This window comes from Vanessa cardui, chromosome 12 (genome assembly GCF_905220365.1).
Source record: "Vanessa cardui chromosome 12, ilVanCard2.1, whole genome shotgun sequence".
Classification (NCBI taxonomy): Eukaryota; Metazoa; Arthropoda; class Insecta; order Lepidoptera; family Nymphalidae; genus Vanessa; species Vanessa cardui.
The window spans coordinates 3331549-3355118 of record NC_061134.1 but is presented as its reverse complement, the minus strand read 5'-3'; the positions used below and the strand labels follow the sequence as shown (position 1 = coordinate 3355118).

At 33.6% G+C, this 23570-nt stretch overlaps 1 protein-coding gene across 2 annotated transcripts in view; it reads right to left on the bottom strand.

The window, feature by feature from the left end:
• Positions 1–690: 690 nt before the first annotated feature.
• The window catches only part of LOC124533988 (hemicentin-2), a 122379-nt gene continuing 99499 nt past the window's right edge, over positions 691–23570 (bottom strand). The window contains exons 3-15 of one of the 2 annotated variants that reach the window (XM_047109580.1): positions 9467–9616; positions 8815–8998; positions 8271–8465; positions 7076–7270; positions 6357–6428; positions 5722–5842; positions 5318–5461; positions 5027–5211; positions 4477–4632; positions 3853–3969; positions 3679–3712; positions 3011–3215; positions 691–2015 (exon numbers count right to left, since the gene is read on the bottom strand). In XM_047109580.1, the coding sequence (XP_046965536.1) occupies positions 3020–3215; positions 3679–3712; positions 3853–3969; positions 4477–4632; positions 5027–5211; positions 5318–5461; positions 5722–5842; positions 6357–6428; positions 7076–7270; positions 8271–8465; positions 8815–8998; positions 9467–9616 (1749 nt within the window). In that variant the 3' untranslated portion in view covers positions 691–2015; positions 3011–3019. The remainder of the gene's footprint in view (positions 2016–3010; positions 3216–3678; positions 3713–3852; positions 3970–4476; positions 4633–5026; positions 5212–5317; positions 5462–5721; positions 5843–6356; positions 6429–7075; positions 7271–8270; positions 8466–8814; positions 8999–9466; positions 9617–23570) is intronic. The other variant, XM_047109581.1, reaches the window with a different exon arrangement.

Below are 23570 nucleotides of genomic sequence, written 5' to 3'. Positions count from 1 at the left end.
TTAGGGTGGGATCTTCGGGCAATTTCGGACACTGGACAAATGAATTAAAAAAAACACATTTCTCTAATTGCGAAATACAAATTTAAAAAGTAAAGGTTGCTAACATCTAATAACACGTATAAGTTAATGAAAAAAGAATATTCTTACCTTTTGTATGAAAAACGGTCTATTTTCCTTATATTTCCTCCTGCAAGGCACACCGCTTATGACTTCGAATGCATCCGTTAAGTTAAGATAGTATAACACAGAATTTCGATAATTTATAGAATGTTTAGAGTGAAGGAATAAATCAGTGTCCGATTGACCAATAGGGATGCAGCCAGTATGCTTTGCTTTACGAAAATAAGCAAATCCTATTGGACAGCATTTTATAATACAAACATTATCTTCTGCACAAGTATAATTTTGTATTATTGATATTTTCGTGACATTAACATCCTCTGTCGTTTTATTATTAAACGCAATTGTAGTTTTAAAATAGAATATAATAAAACAATATTTTAAAATATTTTTCATTTTTAACAAATTTCCTTTTTAACATTTAACACACGTTTGGCTTTTGAAGCGGTCCGAATAAAGTAAACGAACTTTAATAATTTTATTGCTTTCGTGTAATATAAGTAATGAAATAGAATATTAATTGCTGAGGAATTCAAATGTGCATTCATATGGGAATAGATAAAACCACACTACCATTGTAAATTATAAATTTAATACAGTTAAAATTCAACAATACAAAACATTACAAAAAGAGACTATACATGTTATAGATTGAACAGTAACGAACCATAAAACTATTGAAAAGCAAGATATTTGATCACAAATAAATAAAAATCATATTATATTTAAGTACACGAGATGATAAATATAAAAATAATAACATGAAGTTATTAAAATATACAATATATGATTAATCTAATAATAAAAGCGTCTTTGTGCTGAGTTTAGTAAACGTCATGAAATGCTCTTATCCTAAAATCTACTGTATCATAAAAACAATATGGCCATGATTGATATCATATAATAATATTAGCAAGACTGCAATTATGTATAAAGTGACAAAGAGGCAGTTTCGTCAATAAATATCCTATAGATTAGAAGTACTAAAATGTTTTTTTAAATTTACACTTAAAGATTCATCACTCAGAACAGCACATAACACTAAGAGATCTATTTATTGTTCCACGTACATCATAATTCTAAATTTCTACAGCGTCTGGGAACACATGATCCAAATAAGCTTGATCGTAGCTCTGTATAGGCTTTGGTCTCTCGACTTTTTCTTTCGCCGATTGTCTTAAATTTTCACTACTGTTCCTATTAAATCTTGATGCAATCTCTCTAACCTTTCCAGGTCGAGGCATCGAGTTTGTATTCGTGTCTTGTACTTTTTGTTCCGCTTTAAGTTCCTCAAAAGAACGTTCCATTTCATTCTGTTGCACTGGTTCATTGTGTACTTCGATATTTTTAACTTTTTTACTTCCATCTGAAGCTCTCTTAGGTTCGATTCTTTTAAAATCATTGTCTTTATCTTCAGTTTTCCTTACAACTTTACTCTTTCTTCCTGAATTATTCCTTTCATATATCCGACCTTTGTTATAAAAACTATTACGAGGGTTGTTTTTATTTTGTGCATCAGTCGTGAAATTATTATGGGAGACTCTTACCGCTCCGAATTGTGGGTTAATGGAATATTTAACATCTTGGTTACTCTGACAAGAGTAGCTTTGCTCGTTTTTATTATTTCGTCGATTACTTCTGTCAGACTTTCTGTGTCTTGGGTCAGATTTAAATGTAGAAAAATTATTATCATTATAGTAATTGTTATTAATTTCGTTAAATTTAAAATGTTGCGGATCAAAAGCGTGCGTTCTTTGGTGTGTTAGAGGCTTAGACAGCGATAAGTATTTAGGCGGTTCCCCGTGCTTATTTATAGTTAACTCGTACTGAATATGCGGATCGTGTACCGCATAAACGTTTTCTTTGGCTTCTTTTTCCATCGATGACATAGCTGCCTATTAATTAAAAGAAATTCAAGGTTAAAAAATAAACATAAGATTATCAATTTCACAGAAATTATGTTTTACGTAATGAAAGTATAATTGGTCTGAATTATCCTTATGGGGAAAATATGTTATTGCAAAATGTACTTTGTTATAGTGATCTAGATACAAAAGCGTGACTGTGTTCATATTGCTCATTGTTATGTTAATACCTTAAAATGCCAAGTTGATTTACATGTTTGCACTCACAGTAATTAAACGTCGTTTATCTGTGAATCATGTGACAGGTGGATAAACGAAAGCTTGTTTAATAAAAGGGACAATAATGGAAAAGGTAAAGGAAACGATGAATTTGAATAATTGCGAATAAAATTTGACGAAACGGTGTCAGATTACACTTGATTCACAAAAAAAATTGACGTAAAAAAAGATTAAACAATAATATTGTAATTGTACATTAAGATTCAAGATTCATAACTTTGAAATGGTTGTAAATTTATTATTTATATCTAATCTTTCAAAACCTATTTGTATGTATTGTATGTTTTTATTCATCATTTAGTTATTCATGTTTTATTTTATTTGTTATCCATCTTGTTAATGAAAATTCTAATGCATCAACCCAATTCTCATTTATATTTATGACAAATGTCTGCAAAACCAAGTTCAGAGTCAAAGTAGAATTAAAGCCATTTAAACGGTAGGTATGAGATTAGAGCAGCGTGGATAGTTTATTATTAGGGTGATGGTACACGAATGATTGAGTGAAAACAATAAGAAATAACTTATTTTAATGTAACATAGAACTGAACTCCTTTGAAGCATCTTTTGATCTCTCAGGAAAGAGTTGAAGTACTCAGCAACTTTCGTTTAAATGTGTCACAAATTCCCTACGCTTTGAGTAAGTGCTGTTATATATATAAAATTTATTGCGACTATGTTATTTAGTAGTGCAGGGTTATATCACACAAAAAATTAAAACCAGTTAATAGTGTAGTGCATCACACCTGTGCAGCTCACACGGTGGTGGGTGGTTGCAGCACGACGGCTGCACGACGCACTTGCAGCGCGCCGGGGGAGTACCGCGCCCCTGTCCCCCCCATTCCCCCAACGCCTCGCTCTGGACACCCAGCTCCTACCCGCGAAACTGCAGCGGTCCGTGGCTGGTCTCGTGGAGAGTATACTGCGTCGGCGGGGAGCACTGTCTTTTCACTGTTTTAGAAAAAAAGAAAACTTATTTTAAGGAACCATAATAATTAGTTCTGTAATTAACCATGTTATATTTACTGTTATTTTATATGATATTGAGTGCAATAAAGTTTTTATCTATCTATCTATCTATCTATTATTATGAAAGATTGATAACTTAATGCCCTAGTCCGGTCAGGTTAGATTTTCTAAGGGATATTAGATATTATTATCAAAATATGGAGCACAAGTTTGTGCGCAAACATAATTGCTTTCTTTCATTCTCTTTACAATCTATTCTGAAGGGACTGGAGATATGCCTCAAATGGAAATAAATCAGGCGCAAGTTTCATGTGCTTTCCGAGACAACTATAAAATCCAAGTTTTCCTGGTAGCACGGGGTAATTGGCCATTTATTATAAATCTGCCAGACTTCTTAGTATAAACTTTACATACAAAAATAACTATATATGAAACAGGAACTTACCTATCTAAATCGTCAGTCTTGTATTCGACGCTTTCTGTAAGGAAATAAAAAAAAAAAAACATTTTTATTTAGAAATGAATAAAAATACCGCTATCAACAACAGCACATCAATTAACGATCAACCAATTGGTGAACTCATCATCCAACTCGATGATGTAATGTCTGTATCCTCACCTCTCCTTCTCCTGCAGCGCACGACGAGACACAGTATGAGAACGAGCAGAGCAGCCACGAGCAGCGCAGCAGCGATTAGCGGCGCCACGTGTGCTGTCTCTGTTAGCGAAAAATTCTCTGCGTGAAGAAATTATACATGGTCATGATATTTCCTTATATTCCATACACTGGCACACGTTAAAAAAAGAAGAAAAAAACTTTTTTATTCTATTGGTTGGCGGACGAGCATATGGGGCACCTAATGGTAAGTGGTCACCGCCGCCCATAGACAATGGCGCTGTAAGAAACATTAACCATTCCTTTCATCGCCAACGCTCCACCAAGCCTGGGAAGATGTTATGTCCCGTGTGCTTGAAATTAAACTGGCTCACTCACCCTTCAAACCGGAACAATACCAAGTACTGTTCTTTGGCGGTAGAATATCTGATGAGTGGGTGGTACCTACCCAGACGGGTTACAAAGCCCTACCACCAAGTAAGTAGTAAAATAACTTAATAGAAAAACCTAACGTTTATTGATATACATAAAATACACTTCAACATAAAACGCGTCACATATTTTTCACAGAAACTGTTTTGCAGCACCACCACCACAACCGCCACCAGCATTATCACCGCTACTCACCGTGCACTGTAAGAGCAACTGAATGAGAGGAGAATCCTCGTTCATTCTCAACGTGCAGGACATAAACGCGCGCGTCCGACATACTCGTACTGGTGATCAGCAGCGTGTAGCGATAGCAGCCATTGATGTTCGTCGGCTCCAGAGTTTTGTAACGACCTGGATGGGTATAATAAAATCAGATTAACACATATTTATATCTAAGATAATTTGCCGTTCGATATATTTGGTGGTATAATAAATAATAATATTTGTGGGAGATAATAATTTTTAATCAAGTTCCGATCTTATAATACGATTGTGCTATTGACTCAAAAAGACAAGTTACTATAAAAAGGCTCGACAGTTGTCAAACACGGCACAATCGGTGCTCTGAACTGTTTATTTGGTGATTAACCCAGGTGAGCGCATTTTTGTACTTATTCTGTAATACTTACACTTAATTATTCTATACATCGAATTTGCTGTAATTAGTGTTTAAGAATAAGTATAAGTTATTGTGATTGTTTTAAATATACATTGTTTACTTATAAATTGACAGATTATAACTGACCAATGTGTGAGGGAACATCGAGCCTCAAGCTGCCCCAGAGCCAGGCAGCGCGGCGTGGAGGCGGGTCGGCGCAGACAGACGCCTGCACACGGCCTTCCGCGCCGCTCCACGCATGCGCCGCGCTAGTGTCTGCACCCACAGGTGGGCCCAGCACGTTGAGGGTGACGGCTTCTGACTGGTGACTCCTACAAAAACAAATACAAATTACAATTGGCCAAATAAATAGGTACTAGTAGCATTCATTGTCTGAAACAATTCAATATTAAGTACTATTGGAAATATCGTGCAAACCTTTCTTCAAGACCGATGTGGTTGGTAGCGATACACGTGTAACGACCGTGCTGAGTGTACGACACGTTGTGAAGCAATAGTTGGGGGGTCGACGATATCGGATACCCGTCGTCGAGATGGCCGCTCATTGATGATAAGTTAGGGCTGTAACATTTATAATTGTTTTAAATCATGCCTTTTATTATAAATGAAGTAAGTTAACCGTAATATAGTCACACGCTATAGATTGTGTGATGAGAACCTTGTTTATATGATGCTTGTATTTAATTTAAAAAATGATATTAAAAAACTTTGGAAGACATCTTGCTAAAAAGAAAGTATGATAGGAAATCACTAAAATTTTGGAATTTACAAGAATCAACTTCTTCGAAGAATTTGTTAAAAGAATGTTATCATATACTCACTTATGGTACCATTGGTAAGATGGTGAAGGGTTTCCTTCTGCCTTACATTCCAGAGTAACTTCCGAAAAGAGATTTGCTTCCACGACTGTGTCTGGTCCAACCCACGTCACCCTAGGAGGAACTGTGGATATTTTATTGTAATTATTAAATACATCATAATAGTTTGTAAAATTGGTACAGGGACAAGATTTTCGGGAATCCGAGATATGTAAATGTTGTCTTAGATTTTCGCGATTATTACACATTGAAATAAAACTAGTTTTAACGGATTTAAATGGCGTATATTTATTATTTTTATCATCCCGACGTTTCGAGCACTTTACAGCGTTCATGGTCACGGGTCAGACAGTCTATCCGTTAAAACTAGTTTTATTTCGAGATATGTTTCTAGAATAAAGTATTACTATTACCGAAATATGTATGTGAGTATAGCCAATAATTATTTTTTCGCTTAGTTAAAATTTTGGAAAAAACATAAATGTTCATGAATGTAACAATTAATAAACAAAATTTTAAGAAACAAAGAAGGCTCTTGCATCAAAGTACACGAAAATTTTCTAAAAAATCAAAATTAAGGGCCTCAAGAAGAGCGTCAAAATTATTAGTTTATTGTTTGAACACATTCAGTAACTCACATTTGACGTCAACTTCTATTTTAACAGAATCAGATGTTCCCAGTGAATTTCTTGCTTGACATCCATATATGCCTGAAAAAAAAATGTAATTATTAGCTCGTTAAACTGTTTTATATGCCATTTAGAACAAGATGATCATTTTCTGGTCTCATAATTAAGTAAAGCAGTACATGTCACGATATGTAACTTAGACTTCACGGTTGGCAGAACTGGAAATAAGAACATTATTTTCCAATCATCTATGTGTTACAGATTTTTATAGATCCGTCCGGATGGGTCGAACTTTCTCACGAGTCATGCTGTCAAAAATCAAAATAATGTACTGTTGTTTTTATTACAGATACAGTACATATAGGCAAGGGTGATTCCTTAACATCAGTATGTCTTTTTTATGTTATAGGTTGGCGGACGAGAATATGGGCCACCTGATGGAAAGTAGTCACCATCACCCATAGACATTGACGCTGTAAGATATACTACCTTACATCGTCAATGTGCCACCAACCTTGGGTACTAAGATGTTATGTCCCTTGTGCCTGTAGTTACACTGGCTCACTCACCCTTCAAACCGGAACACAACAAAACTGAGTACTGTTATTTGTCGGTAGAATAACTGATGAGTGGGTGGTACCTACCCAGACGGGCTTGCACAAAGCCCTACCACCAAGTATATGTCTATCTACTCCTCCAAATGAAATACGAAATAAAAAAATATGTACCCGAATCATTCCTATTTATCGGAGCTCTTATGAGCTTGGCCCCATTAGTTGCGATAACTTGTCCATCTCTAGTCCACCAAACGTAAGGACTAGGGTTCCCATCAGCTCTGCATTCAAGGGTCAATGCACTGGAACCTTCTTCCAGACTTGCAAGCGAACTTGCATCTGCTCCAACAATGGATACTTCTGGAACAACTATATCGAAAATATTGTTAATAACTTCATATAATATAATTTGAAACTGGAAAATAATATTATTTTAATAATATAATCCCCTTATTCAGTTAGGTTCGAATTCTTTGAACTTCAATAATAATCGAACAATAGACATATTTAGAAGAAGCCGAGTAAAGTTTCAAAGAGTTGGTTTACTTTTAAATTTCTCTGGCGTCTCATTTAAAACATCTTACAGTCATCTTATGTTATTTAACAACAATTTATGTAAATTGAGATCTCGGAATAACTAGTTGAATATAACATCAACTTTGTTTTCTGCAACAGACGATCACTAAGTTTTCTTAAAACTTTCTTTACAAAATAATATCTGGTGTTTGGAGTTGATAATATCAGTTTATACATCTCGTTCGTCTATTAAATGACTTTCGAGACTATCGAGTGGAAATAGCCATATAGATGGATATAACTTTATAAAATTCCAGTATAAATGCACAGTTTGAAAGGTGGTCTGAAAATGTATGCAAAGCGCCTTTGTTGTTTCTGCGCCCAATTTTTTCCTATCGAGTCAGATTTTCTATTTCATTAAATTGTGATAGTGAAATAATATACAGCTTATGTATGACTTATGTATGCACTTGTCAACATAAATATTGCTTACCTCTCGTAATAATGATCATCGTATCGAAAACCACATTTTTTTATTCTTTTGGTCCCGTATTATTTAATTTTAACTTGATCAAACAAATGACTTAAAGTAAGCGAGTTATTGACGTCAACAAAAACTGAATTGTATTGACAGAATCTATATTAATATTATAAATGTGAAAGTAATTATGTCTGTCTGTCTTTCACGACAAATTTGAACCGATTTTCATGAAATTTGTTATGAAGCTAATTTGAACTTGGCTACTTTTTTGCCTAATACATGGCAACCTATACCCTAAAATGCGAGCAAAGCCACGGGCGACTAAATATGCAAATATAATTTTACAACAATATGTATAATTAAAATACTTACAAGTCACGTCTAGCATTGTATATGAATCTCTATAATAAGGCGACGGGTAGGATGGATGATGAGCTCTACAGGACAGTTGCCTGCCGTGCGCAGATCTCGTCGCTCCCAGCTCGAGCACTGACCGCGCCGCCCACACTCGCGGACGTTCTACTTCTGATGAGTTGGTTTGACTCCATGCTGTCAAACGTTCCTTTTCTAGAATTAAAAATATTTATAAATTAAACACTACTTGTATAATTTTTACAATATCCCCTTGAAACATTTTTTTTTTTAAATAACTTAAAGGATATTTGGAAAAATATTTTGAATTTCATTTTATTGAAGTATAAAAAAGTGCCTGTTGGTTTTTAATTTTAAGCAAATTTCTGCATAACACAAAGTCAATTTTAAACAAGCGCTCGTTTAAAAAATATCTAACTATATAGTTTATTCTTCACTCATAAATCGAATTTTAGTTTCGAGTTGATTAGCATTGCATATTGGAACAATCTTTTGAAATATTAAACTAATGAATCTAGAATATAAAATATTATTTTTGGCTTACCTAAATACCATTCAATATAAGCCGGTGGATTTCCATATCTGGCTTCGCAGACGACAGTTGCTCGGCCTCCTGATGGCACGGTGATATTCTGACCGGGCAAAACGTGGGATCCATTGTAAAGTATTCTTGGTGTTTGGGGAGGAACTCTTACGGCGAGAGCAGCAGGTGGACTAGAAAGGGCATCCTGGAATGTAGAATATTTGATGATTAGATTTAGATTAGAGTGAAGCATTGTTAGTTTAGCTTAAATTTGGTCGCGGATTAGATATAGATAAGGTTCAAATCTTGATTAGGAACAATATAAAGTAATTATAGTAGAGGATCAGACAAAAGCAACTTTCATGTTGCTTTAACCTTAAGCACGTAAGCCTTGAATTTACATCAAAGGATTATTAGACTATAGTGGTTTTGATGCCTGTGCATTAAGTACAAAAGATCATGTTGTCTGTCAAGTTCATTGTCTTAGACGCAGTTTAGAATACCTCGATTGTATCAATTAGCTGCATTATTACACGAGCTGTGTATGTGTGTGTGTGTGTGTGTGTGTTTATGTAAGTGTATGTGAATTAATGATGAGTGATCGAATATCCATAATCTGTATTTTTATGTGGAATAAAAGTCTTCCATATTTAAATATATTAATTAAACTTACCTGAACATCATAATTGCTGGCGGTGACTTGGCATTGCCACTGGCCATCATCTAGCTGCAATGTAGCCGCGCGTACCCATAATGAACAGTCACCCCCCATGGGACTGTCTTCGTTGGCCCATTCGTATTTTCCGCGGTATATGCCAACGGGCTGCGAACAATACAGATTAAAATTTAATTTATAATCATTTGAAGACTACTGTTCATTTTCATTGTTGTCGTTTGTTATAACTTTATATATATGGGTATATATTATTATGTATAGTCTATTAATCTTTACTAAGATTATAAATGCAAAAGTAACTTCTCGATCACATGACAGACGAACAGATAAAGTACTGAATTGTATTTTTTGAAATTTGGTATAAAGCAAGCTTTAAAACCGAGGAAGGAGATAGCTGAATAGCTGATGATGAACGCCTAAAATGCAAGCAAAGCCCTAGGCTACTGCTATTTTACTAAAAAATAGTAACACATTAAAACCTCCTCAAAGCTCACATCTACTAAAAAAACTGTTCTGACCAATCAGATCACTTTCATAAATGTCTTCAATAAAATTACAACAAACGATAAAACTAATCATCACTTGTTACTTATAATATAATAATTATATTATAATTATGGTCTGAAATAAATGATTATTATTATTATTATTATTATAATAATCAGTAGTAAGGAAAAAGGCTAAGGCATCAAGTATTTACTTTAAGCAAAAAGTATTTAAAGTTAAGTAAATAAACCTCATTTTTCAACAGTTTAATACTTGTCTATATCCACAGATATAATTTAATACGTTCATATATTTCTAACCACAGAGCCATCTTGTTTAGATATGAGAAGCAAATAACAAACAAAGCTATTTGTAATTGAACCATCAGATTTAGCCGATATCACTACAATTATGTTGAGTGCACCGCTTTCCAGCAAGCGATTAGGTTTATTACATGTTATATTTAAACGCTTGTTGTCAAAGTCAAATAGACCGCAATTTCATGGAATGTTCAAAGCGCATTTCTGTGTCGACTTTGCAAGTCGATTGTGTCAGACTTCTGAATTGAAAAACGAGTTAGCAAAGGAAGCGTGTTCTTTGTAGGGACGAATTCGTTTGACTCGATGCTCGTTTCATATAAAACTTTTGTATGTTGCTTTATTATAAAAAAAAGTGTCGGAAATTAGATATATCAGTGACGTATCATGTCCAAAAATCTTACGATATCTATACATTTAATAAAATTGGAGTGTCTGTTTGTAATATTAAAATAGCCCTTTTTTACTCAATGCATATATATATTCACGGTACATAAACCAAAATATATTTTTTTACAATTTTTGTCTGTCTGTCTGTTTGTTCCGGCTAATCTCTGCAACGCCTGGACCGATTTTGACGGGACTTTCACTGGCAGATAACTGATATAATAAGGAGTAGCATAGGCTACAATAAAATATATTTTTTTGTTAAATACAATCGCGTACTAGGTCGTGGGCACAGCGTATAGTTTGTGAATATATGTAAATATATATAGAATGATATCTACAAAACTTTAATTGTTGTAACAGTTTTTAAATTTCGAATATTATGTTTTGGGTTGTGTTATATACGCATTATATTTTGAATAGCGAGTGTTATATATTTTAATTTGATTATAGTCAATTACTGCGCATTATCGTTCATAAGCCTCCGGACTTCAAAACAATTTCAAAAACCATCAATATGAACTTTATGCAACCGACATAAAGTTTAAATTACATATCACGTACGTATTTTATACACACAAAACCACCTTATATATCATTCAATCTTTATTAATTTGTGATCGATATAATATTAATACTATGTGGCATTTAATTTATTGCAATTTATAAGCAGAATTCTGACAAAAATATTTTATCTATTTTGCAATGATTCTATACTTAAGTTTGAATTGTAATATCGTATAAAAAAGTAACCCAGTAAGTGTCCGTAAATGAGCCACGGGGCTGAGAAGAGCCCACTCGTGTTAACGAGACGGCTTGGAACTACTTCCATGATGCGGGTCCGTAGACATATATACAATATGATATATAAAAGTAATCTAAAAATATATTTAACTTATCTTTTTTTCATGGAATAGGTTTTCGGACGATCATATGGGCCACCTGATGGCAATTGGTCACCATCACCCATAGACAATGACGCTGTAAGAAATATTAACTATTCCTTACATCGTCAATGCGCCACCAACCTTGGCAACTAAGATGCTTTGTCCCTTGTGCCTGTAATTACACTGGCTCACGCACCCTTCAAACCGGAATACAACAATACTACGTACTGTTGGTTAGCGGTAGAATATCTGATGAGTGGGTGGTACCTACCCAGGCAGGCTTAAGGCAAAAATGGTAACACAATTGTAATCTAATTGAAAAATTTACTAAGAAACTAAATAAGACGAATAATGTTCATATTTTATTATTATGAATATTACTTATTTAAAATGTTCCACACATTTAATTTGTTTTTAAAATAGTTAAGTAAACTTTGATTGGTGTTAAGACTTAAATAAATAAATATGAGACAGCATCTCATACATTACTCTGATTCCAATGGAGATATGGAGATATAGAGTAATGTATGTGATTTGATGATCCAATGGAGGTAGCTAAAGCACTTGTGTTATGGAAAATCAGAAGTAATGATGGTACCACAAACACCCATACCCAAAAAGACATAGAAAACAAATGCTAATCTACATCGACTCGGCCGGGAATAGAACCTTGGAGTGGCGTACCCATGAAAACCGGTGTACTCGACCACGGCGGTCGTCTTAGTATTCAAAAATGAAAAATGATTCTTATATTTAGGGAACTATTATAACATTAAACTCAAATCAACCACCGTTCGAAATGTAAATTCTACAGAGAATAATTTCAGTAGTTACTATTCATGTATATTTAATATTCAAACATTTGAAATACAGAAAGATACTAAAAAATATTAAGTTTTATTTGTCATAGTACATGAATTACGCAAACATTTTTTTTTTAATTTTCATTTAGAAATTGTTGTATCGCAAATAATTATATGTATGTCAAAGTTTTGTTTGTTTAGTATTTAAATTTATAAATAGCAACACAAATTTGTTTTCATTTGACTCTCATGTTTTGTGAACGACTGAATATATATTTGCTTATGACTATTTGTCATTTATTCGTTAACTGTTTGTCGTGTCAAATAAATATAAAACTTTTTCGATTTTTTATGAGCACGAGGTTTACTTTGTGGAAGGGCTTTATGGAATACTAATTCTAGGTACCATTGACTTATCATATCTAGTAACACCGTGTAACAATGGGTTGATTACTCACCCAGTGAGCCGCTGTAACTAAAGGCACATCTAAGTTTCCAAGGCTAGTGACGCATTTACATAAGGAACGATTAACATTTTCTACCGGACCTATGGGCAGATCTATGGGCAATAATGAATACTTATTAGTAGATGGCTTTGTTTGACAGACCTCTTACGTATAAAAAATATTAAAAGTACTCCGAAACATGGAACTATTTCACGGATATGAACCCATGATCTTAACTTAAAATCCACGTATTCCATTCAATGGAATCTGGCCTAGCTCATTTGAATTAATTATATTCAAATTCCTTTAACCATTGTTATTTTTCTATTCATATGAAATCAATAAAAAATAGGTACCATTTCGATCTATTATACCAAATATAGAACGGCGCATTTGACACGTATTGTCGACGTAGAAACGAGTGTTACAGCCAAATTATGTACGACATAAAAAAAACTAGAATGGGACTACATAACACAATAAATACATTCATAAAGGATTCGTGTGAATAGAAGAGAATTATTGTAAAGAACAGGAAGGCATAGCAAGAGGTCATGGGTTTGTTTAGTAGATCTTTGAAAAGGGTGTTAAGAATAGACGGTTTCATTATACGTTTGTATAATGAGGTTTAGTTTGAGGTTAAACAATGTTTTGAAAAATACACCAGGTATGCGATTAACTCCTTCCACGTTATAATAATACTACTGTTTATTAATAGTATACCGAGGTATAATTTGTTTGTATGTAGGGGTAATGATCGTAATTAATACTAACAATTCTTTATACTGTATAAATTGCACCCGTGCAAAGCAAGGCTGGTAGCTTGTATTATTATAAAGACAATACTAAGTATAGCTATTCAAATTTAATAACGTATGTACATAAATACGTTTGAAACCGATATTCTTATCCGATAATAATCTGGTGTATATTTTTTTCTAATTCAAGAATAACGTTTTATATTATTTAAATACAGTCTACATTCGGAGGGGGCGGGAGTCGGGTTTCGGTGTGTGTATACGGTTTTCAATTGTTATATTATGTTATATGATCATCTTTGTACCCCTTATGAAGTGTAAGCAAAATTTCATGCTGACCGGTTTTATAATTTTGACATAAAAACGTAACAAACAAACAGATAAACAAACTTATTCTCGTTTTATAATATTTGTACTAATTTCGACAAAGACATGTGCCGTGCTTCGGCTTATATTTGATTCTTAACTTTTTGCAAAATGTTTTATCCTTAAAATTTCCAAATCAGATTTTGCATTTAACATTTTGATGAAACAATTTATACATTTACATTAACAGTCTGTAAATTTCCCACTGCTGGGCTAAGGCCTCATCTCCCTGAGAGGAGAAGGTTTATAACATATTTAAGGTTTTTATTTGATGGAAGATATATAACTAAACTATGATTATAGTGAACCCACGTGTTGTTCAGTACATACAATATGTTACTATGTAGTACTAGTTTATACTAAGACATTCTGAACTAATACAATGTTTTCATATTATTATTATAAGACCTTTACGTTTAATTTATCAACATGACGATTAAAAAGTGCCTTTATGAGCCTTTTTTATGGTATAGGTTGGCGGACGAGCATATGGGTCACCTGATGGTAGGTGGTCACCATCGCCGATAGACATTGACGCTGTAAGAATTATTAACTATTCCTTACATCGTCAATGTGCCACCAACCTTGGTAACTAAGATGTTATGTCCCTTGTGCCTGTAGTTACACTGGCTCACTCAACCTTCCGACCGGAACACAACAATACTGAGTACCGTTGTTTGGCGGTAGAATAACTGATGAGTGGGTGGTACCTACCCAGACGGGCTTGCACAAAGCCCTACCATCAAGTACGTCTACGTCAATAAATAACTCTTTGATTTGGGTTATATATAAAACAATAAAAAAATGTATTACCTAAACTAGAATTAGTAAATATTATTTCAATTTATTTCACACTTAGGGCTTAGCAAAGGCAAGTCAAAAGAAAAACCTTTACGTCGAATTGTGTCAGACATTTTTATTTTATTTTTTTATTATTGAAGTGAAACTTTATGGTTGCGTATTACGAGTCATAGCCGAACGTGTTTTATTTATCTTATATATTCTTTTATTATTATACATAATATGTTACTTTTATTATTATGTATAAGTGCATTTTGCTCATTGAAGTTACATAAGCACATACGCCCTTTTTTACATGTATAAATTTTAATCATAATATGATTTTATTAAAGTCATAAATATTTATCAAGATAAGTTTTACGAGCGTATCCGTACTGAGGAGGATATCCTATTTAGAATATGTAGTTAAGTACAAAGTACTGGACTTTTTTCTTAGCTGGATAACATCAAAGGAAATTTAATTAATAAACTTCACATTGCTTATAAATCTCGAATACTGGCATAGTGCGATACAACACGGTCTTAATCTTACCTAGGTATCTTTAACAGGATGATTTGATACAATAGTTTCTTATTGAACGTATGTGATATATGATGCGCAGAGATGGCACAGTGTTTAGAATGCGTGTATCTTAACTGATGATTTCAGGTTCAAACCCAGGCGAACATCACTATATATATGCTTAATTTGTGTATATAATTCATCTCGTATTTTGAGGTAAAGAAAAATTTGTCATTCATGTGTCTAATTTCATTGAAATTATGTCACATATACATTCCACTAACTCGCCTTGGAACAGCGTGGTGGAATTTGTTCCAAACCCTCTGCTTAATGAGAGAGGAGGCCTTAGCCCAGCAGTGGGAAATTTACAGGCTGTTACTGTACTTATTGATCTGTGATAGAAATTACGAATATGGAAAGGGGGGTTCAATGAAGAATTTTAGTTTGTCCCTGTTTCCTTACTGTATATACGACGTACACGTGTCCCTCGATAATGAAAAGGTACAAAGGGAATAAAGGAACAGCACGCTAACCAAATCTCTATCGAATCTCTCGGCTCATGAGATGTCGATGGGAAATCCGATGGTGAATGTAATTTTATATCAAGACCACAAATAATTATATGTTATTTGTCTCGTTTTGATTAAATCTGCCCACACTATCGACTTCTAATATGAAGCCATAATAGAGCGATTAAATAATCAAATTATAAATGAAATCATGTTTATTGAACAACTAGCTGTGCCCGCGACTTCGTGCCTGTTTGAATTTAACAAAAAAGCTTTTGTTGTAGACTAAGTTACTCCTTATTACATCAGCTCTATGCTATTGAAAGATCCGTCAAAATTGGTACCGCCGTTTCAGAAAATAACCGGAGCAAACAAACGGACGTGCAGACAAAAATAATATAAATACATGTATTAAAAATCGGTTATTTGAATAATACAACAGATACTAAAATTTTATTAGTTAGTATGGATTACTTCAGGTGAAATTAGCATAGAGTCGATGTAATTATTGATCGTATTTAAAGTATTATTTCTGAGACAAAAGACGCGGTAAACAAACATGAGAACAACAATTAAAGACAGAAATTAATCTTTTAATTACCACAGACTATAAAGTACATTTAATGTCAAAAGAAGTCAGCTCAGTATAGCTGAGAAGAAACAAAAATTTGTCCAAATTTGCCCAAATATGAACACCCCACTATCTTCTGAGATTTACGTATTCCAACCACTGACCCATCTGTGCGTAATAATTATTACTAATTAATTAGCAAGCAAGTAATTTTTAACTGGAAAAAATGTTTTGAAAGGAACGAACATTCGAATTTAAAGCAAAACAGCTACTGAAAATGGTTATAAGTCGAGTACTATTCGCGTTTCTCAGTATTCAGACATAGCACACGAGCAGTATAAGCAAACTGTTGATTTACCAAACATAGCAGCGGTTTAACGAACCTCAAAGTCAGTACCGAATTAGCTTTTCAATCAATGTTCGGATTTCTGATTTTACGGGTGATATTATGCGAGTCTTAAAGCATGGATATCAAGAGTTTTGTAATTAGGATATTCCTCTAAATCTGATCAGATTCAGATCTTATAAATGCATTAATAGCAAGTAAAAAGAGATGTAATAAGCGCTGGGTAAAGATTTAATCTCCTTATCAGGATATTTGACCATGATTCCAGGAATAGAGAGTACTTGTGTGCTGCGAATTGGGTTAGTTATCCTAGATAGCGAGCAAAAACAACAACAGCCTGTAAATTTCCCATTCCTGGGCTAATTTCCCTTTTGAGAAGAAGGTTTGGAATATATTCCACCACGTTGTTCCAATGCGGCTTAGTAGTACACACATGGCGCAGAATTTCTATGAAATTAGACACATGCAGGTTACCTCACGATGTTTTCCTACATCGCCTAGCACGAGATGAATTAAGCACATGAATATTCAGATGTGCTTGCCTGGGTTTGAACCCGCGATCATCGGTTAAGGTGCACCCATTCTAACCAGTGGGCCATCTCAGCTCGTTGGTTAGACAGTGAACACCTTGACAGAAAACGGTCAGAAAAACATGAGAAAGTGGATAAATGTGCTTCTATTAAATTCAAAGACCGTTAGCATAATTTCCTAAACGGTATCTTCGCGAATTTCCTTAACCGTCGTACATGAAATGAATTGTAAACACAATTTCTGCACATTAAAAAATCAGCAGTCAGTTCTTGGTCGGATTTAAATCTTTTAGGAGCTTTGGGTAATATCAACGACCTCCTCGCTTTTTTTATTCTCTCAGATACAAATTACGTTCTATAAATATATTTTTGTGAATTGTCGTTACCGTCTTCTAGTAGATACATCTTGTATTAGCTGGATTCCAATACGACCTTAACATTGTTAAGGACATTTTATTCCAGGAAAAACATTTTATCACTATGTCCAAAGTTCTCAAAAACTTTTGGATATATAGATTTAGTTTTTGGCAGCCGTGTTATATATATGTGCACCTAAAATGTTATCTTATAATAAAACTTATTATAAACAAACAATTCAGATGTACATTTTACATTCTATACAGAATTTATTCTTAATAAATCGATTATCCAGCTCAACCCGCTAAGTCTAATATGCCTCGAATTTTGGAAGATACGTAGGTGTATTCTATAACAAAAGCGTCCACTATGCAAGCATTTTAAGGGGGGGGGGGAGGTAGATGTACATTTGTATAAAAGTCACATATTATGAGGAAACTAGAAACACCTAGAGTCACTTCGACAGTAATTTTGCTGCCATCATCATATGCCATGAACTATGAAATAATGTAAAATTATGTCCACTTTATACCTATTCAATATTGGCATAATATTGGCTCACTCTTCAAAATAGCACAGAAAAACACAGAGTATTGCTGTTTGGAAGTAAAATAATTGGTGGCACCTTTCCAGACGTAACACAAAGCTTTACAAAGATAATGAAATTTAAGAAAATACGCTGAGATTTTGCTTTCTTCTTTACAAAAGTTTGTCGAATATGACAAGGCTAGTTCCAGTTTTAATCAGGAATGGTCTTATTAATGATAGTTGGTGAAGTACTATCAGAATTATTAGGACTACATTTAAACCGAATACAATATGTTCTAGATAATAAATGATGACCTTGAAAATTAAACGGACAGCTCCTGGACCTCCTCCTCCTTATATTGTATTATATAGAAATGTATGCATTTTTATAAGTATTTAGTAAGAACTAAAAACTTTGTAATAATAAAAGAGACACTTCAATTTTATTTATACATATATGTAGCCAATTAACAAATTGGCACAAAAACTTTTTACGGATTCGTTTCAGGTTAGAGCATTTTCTTTAGTGGAAATTTGGTAGTTTGTACTTTGTGTATGAAAGCGTGAATATTTCTTCTATAAATGGATTTTAATGAATATTCCAATGAGATTCAAAATTTAAATCCGAAACACACGTAGTAGGTTGCTTACTGCTTTTGCCACAGTTTAATTAATTACCGAATGGGATGGACCAAGGTTTTATCTCAGTCTTGACAATTTAATCACGTAATATAACCGAAATTACCTCAGCTCTTTAAAGGGTTGTGTCACCCCTACATTTACACTGACTGCGAGACACTGATTACGTTAAATGGCGCCAGATTTATTTTTGTTTTTAATTATTTTTGTTATTAATCTTTTTTTAAAACAGATTATCGTATTTATGCATACACTTATGCCTTCAGACTATTGATCAGTCTTCGTGAGACACATTAGTTGTAGACAGTTTCATGGATATAACTTCACTCATTCAAAGTCTCTAAGCAGAAGAAAAATGACATCCCAGTATCCCAGGTTGTGCAATAACAGCTGGTGGATATTTCCATCCACAAATTACTTTGTACCAGAATCGGAGCTCCGAAGGCAACAGCTGATAACGTAAAGATTCCAATGTCTCGGAAAACACATATTGCCGTTGACCCTGCTCCTTATGTATCCTCGCTCGTGTCCTATTGCCGTTTCATCGGATTATGAAAGTGTACCTGTGCTATTATATTTACTGCGAACTTGCCCAGTCACCGTAGGAAATGATCCTTGTAGCCTATATTGGTCAGGACGACTTAGTGTGAACAGTGAACCTAAATATACGAAAAATATATTTTCCATTATACTGCATATTTCACTTAGGATCTCCTATTACGTCATCAGATATATCAGTTTTTCATTAAATAGTTAGAAGTACGGCAAATGGACCAACTGATGATAAGTGGTCACCACCACGTATAGGCAACTAAGCTGAATACTGCTGTTTGGCGGTAGAATATTGTATGAGAGGGTGGTCCCTTCCTAAACGGGCTAGCACAAAGCATATCAACGAGTCAAATAAAATTAAATATACGAAACAAAACCGAACCCCTCAAACAAAATATCGAAGCAAACAGATTCTATTTTCAACAAATCCAGAAGTGTTTGCGAAATTTCATCGAACATCCGAGATTTTTTAAGTGACGGTTAAAATACAAATTAATTATGAAACCTGTGTAATTTTGTTCTTTGTTTCGATAATATTGTATATAAACGGGTAATTAATTAAAAAGCTATTAAAAAATTATTTCTCTACAGCGAAGTGTAAAACAGCGAAATAGCGTACTGTTATTATTTTGAAACAGCGGCTGTTTACCGAACCTTCCCGTTGTTTCTTAATTAGCCTCCGCCATTCCTATTTTTGCTGAATAATGTCAGGAAAAAAGGGTCGATATTGTTTGTTAAGCAAGTTGGAGTCAAAATTAGGTCGACATGATGCAGACAAATCATTTATACTCGTATATTATAACATATAGAGTACAATACTATTATTTTGATACATGACTTACATTTATTAATAAGTTAATAAGAACATTAAGAATAAAACAGAATAAATACCAGTTCAGGAAGCCATCGTTAGAAAACTTCTTGTGTCTTTAGATAAAAATGAGATGGAATGTCCACAAAAATATATTAGAGCAGGGTGCTGGAAAGAGTCCAAACCTTTTCCTTAAAGAAAGAAGAGGAAGATTGAGAAAGCCTTAACCCAGCACGACAGTAACAGGATGTTACTACTTTATTTAACTTCAATAATTCTATAATTGGTAATGGTATTCTTGGTATTTCATGCAGTGTCAACGTCGATGGTACATGGTGACCATATACCATGATGGCACATTTCCCCCTAAAAGTAAAGTAAAGTAACATCCTGTAAATTTCCCACTGCTGGGCTAAGGCCTCCTCCACCATTTAGGAGAGGGAATGGAACAGATTCCACCACGCTGTTCCAATGCGGGTTGGTGGATTTCACATGTGGCAGAATTTTGATGAAATTAGACACATCCAGGTTTCCTCGCTATCACCGCCGAGGACGAGATGAATTGTAAACACAAATTAAGCACATATATGTATAGAGGTGCTTGCCTGGGTTTGAACCCGAAATCATCGGTTAAAATGCACGTGTTCTAACCACTGGGCCATCTCAGTTCCATTTTCCCCTAAAGAGTTATAAAAATAAATGAACTATGATTTTTTTTTTCATAATGGAAAACTACAAACTAGCAACATTTTTATTGCATTTTACTGCAACAAGTTCATTTGACAGATGACAGAACTTATTTGGGGATCGGTATTTTTGGATGGACAATAGTCTGTTGATTAACGGGTTGAAATAAAATCAGCGCGGAATCCAGGACACGACTGAATCTGATATTTATTAAGGCTGACTTTCATTTCGAATGCGGTTTTCCACATAAATATATAAAAGTAATACATAAGATAGATAATAATTGACAATATACTCTTTGAAGGTAGAGCTTTTATCAAGCAATCTTAAGATATACTATCGTCTAACAGAACTTGGAATTGTTGTGTTCCAGTTTGAAGGGTAAGTCAGTGTAATTAGAGACACAAGAGATGTAACATTCGAGCTCCTAAAGTTGGTGGTGCATTGGCGATGAAAGCCATGTTTAATATTTCTTTTGTTTTTGATTGATTTGGTTATTCAATATGAATATTGTAATTGTATGGGTATTTTTCTGAAATTTCTAACATAAGATACTATAGTAAAATATTCTTTAAAAAATGTTAAATAGGATATTTTTTTAAGAAATGCAAAATTAAATAATTCTAGAATGTAACAAAAAAACACCTAAAAACTATTTTATCGCCTTTTATCGCCATTTTCTTTTTAAGCCAGAGAGTAACTGATACAAAGAAATGCGTTTTTTTATTTTTTACTTCAAGATGGCTAACAAAGCTCATAGGAAAACTTCGTCGATAATAACAAAGTTTAGCTGTTCCACACTATTATCCAAAAATCATTCTTCTCTATTTTTTTATTTGATTGAATTGGTCGGAATTGATATTCAACGGAGAAATGCTGCTAGCATTCTTGCCACCATTCCGCGCGGTCAAGATTCATACAGTAACTAGTTTTAGTTCTTATATGTATATATTTAGGCATTTAATGTTATTAATTCTCATTATAATAAATTAATTGAATTATGCATTTAGAATTTTATTTCGCATTATCTCTGTTTTGTTGAAAACGAGTTATCACATTTTGTTTTACACATCATAAAGAAGTTGTTTTTTCTTAACTACAATACAGGTAGCATATCATCCACCTACCCTTATCCCAATTTTATTTGGAGTCGGCGGAGAATGTAGACGACATTCTCCTCCTTCCATACTTCTCTGTCAGACGTCATCTCATTAGTAACATTATTTTTAACCATTTCGTCTACAATCCTGTAGTATTGATTGAAAAAGATTACTCAAAAAATGAAAAATGAGTACATGCATTTATGTTTTGCAATATCATAATGGTTTCGTTTGTAATACCTTTAATTTATAGTCCACAATATGTACGTAAAACTTAAACAACAATGGCTACCGCAAAACTGTATTTTCTTTTCAGAATTTTTATTCAAAGTCGGGTTATAAGTTTTTAAAACTTTTAGACACTAACGCTATGACCTATTTCGGCGCTAACTTTAAAAAACTACGCGCTAGCCAATACTTTATACTCTATAGTGGCGTTACGAGCTATCCGGAACACATTTTTATTTGACATATTACCCAATATGTAGTGCATATCAATGTTTATTTTGGATAAAACAGACAGTTGATTAACTGGAATGAACAATGGCGACCCGACATCCTGGGCGAGGCCTGGTTGTGCTTTACGAGCCATTGAATATCGATATTTGATACTGTCTAAATTTATTTCATTTTATTTATCATAAGTTATAAATGAACGTATTGAGATGAGTTAATGCTTGATTCGAGCACAATCAAATGCTGTAGGAAGAAACGTATAATGGAACATGATCTCTTATAAAAAGACTAGCTGTTAGCCGCGAATTTGCTCGCGTACAAAATATGAATTTACATACAACATTGATGTACTAAATAGCACATGTCCTTTCTCAGGCTCTAGACTATTTGTGTACCAAATTTCATTTAAATGGGTCCAGTAGTTTTGGCGTGAAAGCTAGACAGACAGACAGAGTTACTTTCGTATTTATTATATTAGGATCACATACATACATGCTCATTTTTTATGTATAAATATATAGTATTATTTATATATATGATGATTTTACCCGCGTTAAATTTGTTATATAACATGTAATAACCTAATAAAAATCATAAACCTAATAATATTACTGGAAGCAACACAACGCTTTTGATTGTATTTTTGTATGTCGGAAAATTCTGATAATCATGTTTCATTATTATATTTGTATAAAGAATAATATATTTTTAGATCTGTTTTGAAGATTATCCTGGACAAATAAGTAGAAAACATGCCATTTTATTAAAAAGGGAAGACTTTTTTAATCACAAGTAGACAGTTGAAATTTACTAATTTGTACAAAATTACTTTTAAACTTATATTATAAATAAGAAAGTAACTATGTTTATCTGTCTGAAGCAAGCGTGAAAACGGAAGGACGTGGTTTATTTTATTATCGATCTTTTGTTTATTGTTTTAAAATAATAATTGTTATAAATAATAATAGTAAACAATGCGTGTTAACGCGTGAGAAAGGAAGCATTGAATTCTTGAACGAGCTCATCTTATAACGCCTTAAATAATAATACATAATTATTTATACGATGAATCACGCCTTGAAGTCGTGAACATGAAATAAGCAATACTAACTAATAATATTATGAATGCGAAAGTGAGTTTGTTCGTTATGATTTAATGTCTTAACTAGTTAAGCGATCGTTATGAAATTTGTAAGCCGAGATGGCCCAGTGGTTAGAACGCGTGCATCTTAGCCGATGATTGCGCGTTCAAACTCAGGCAG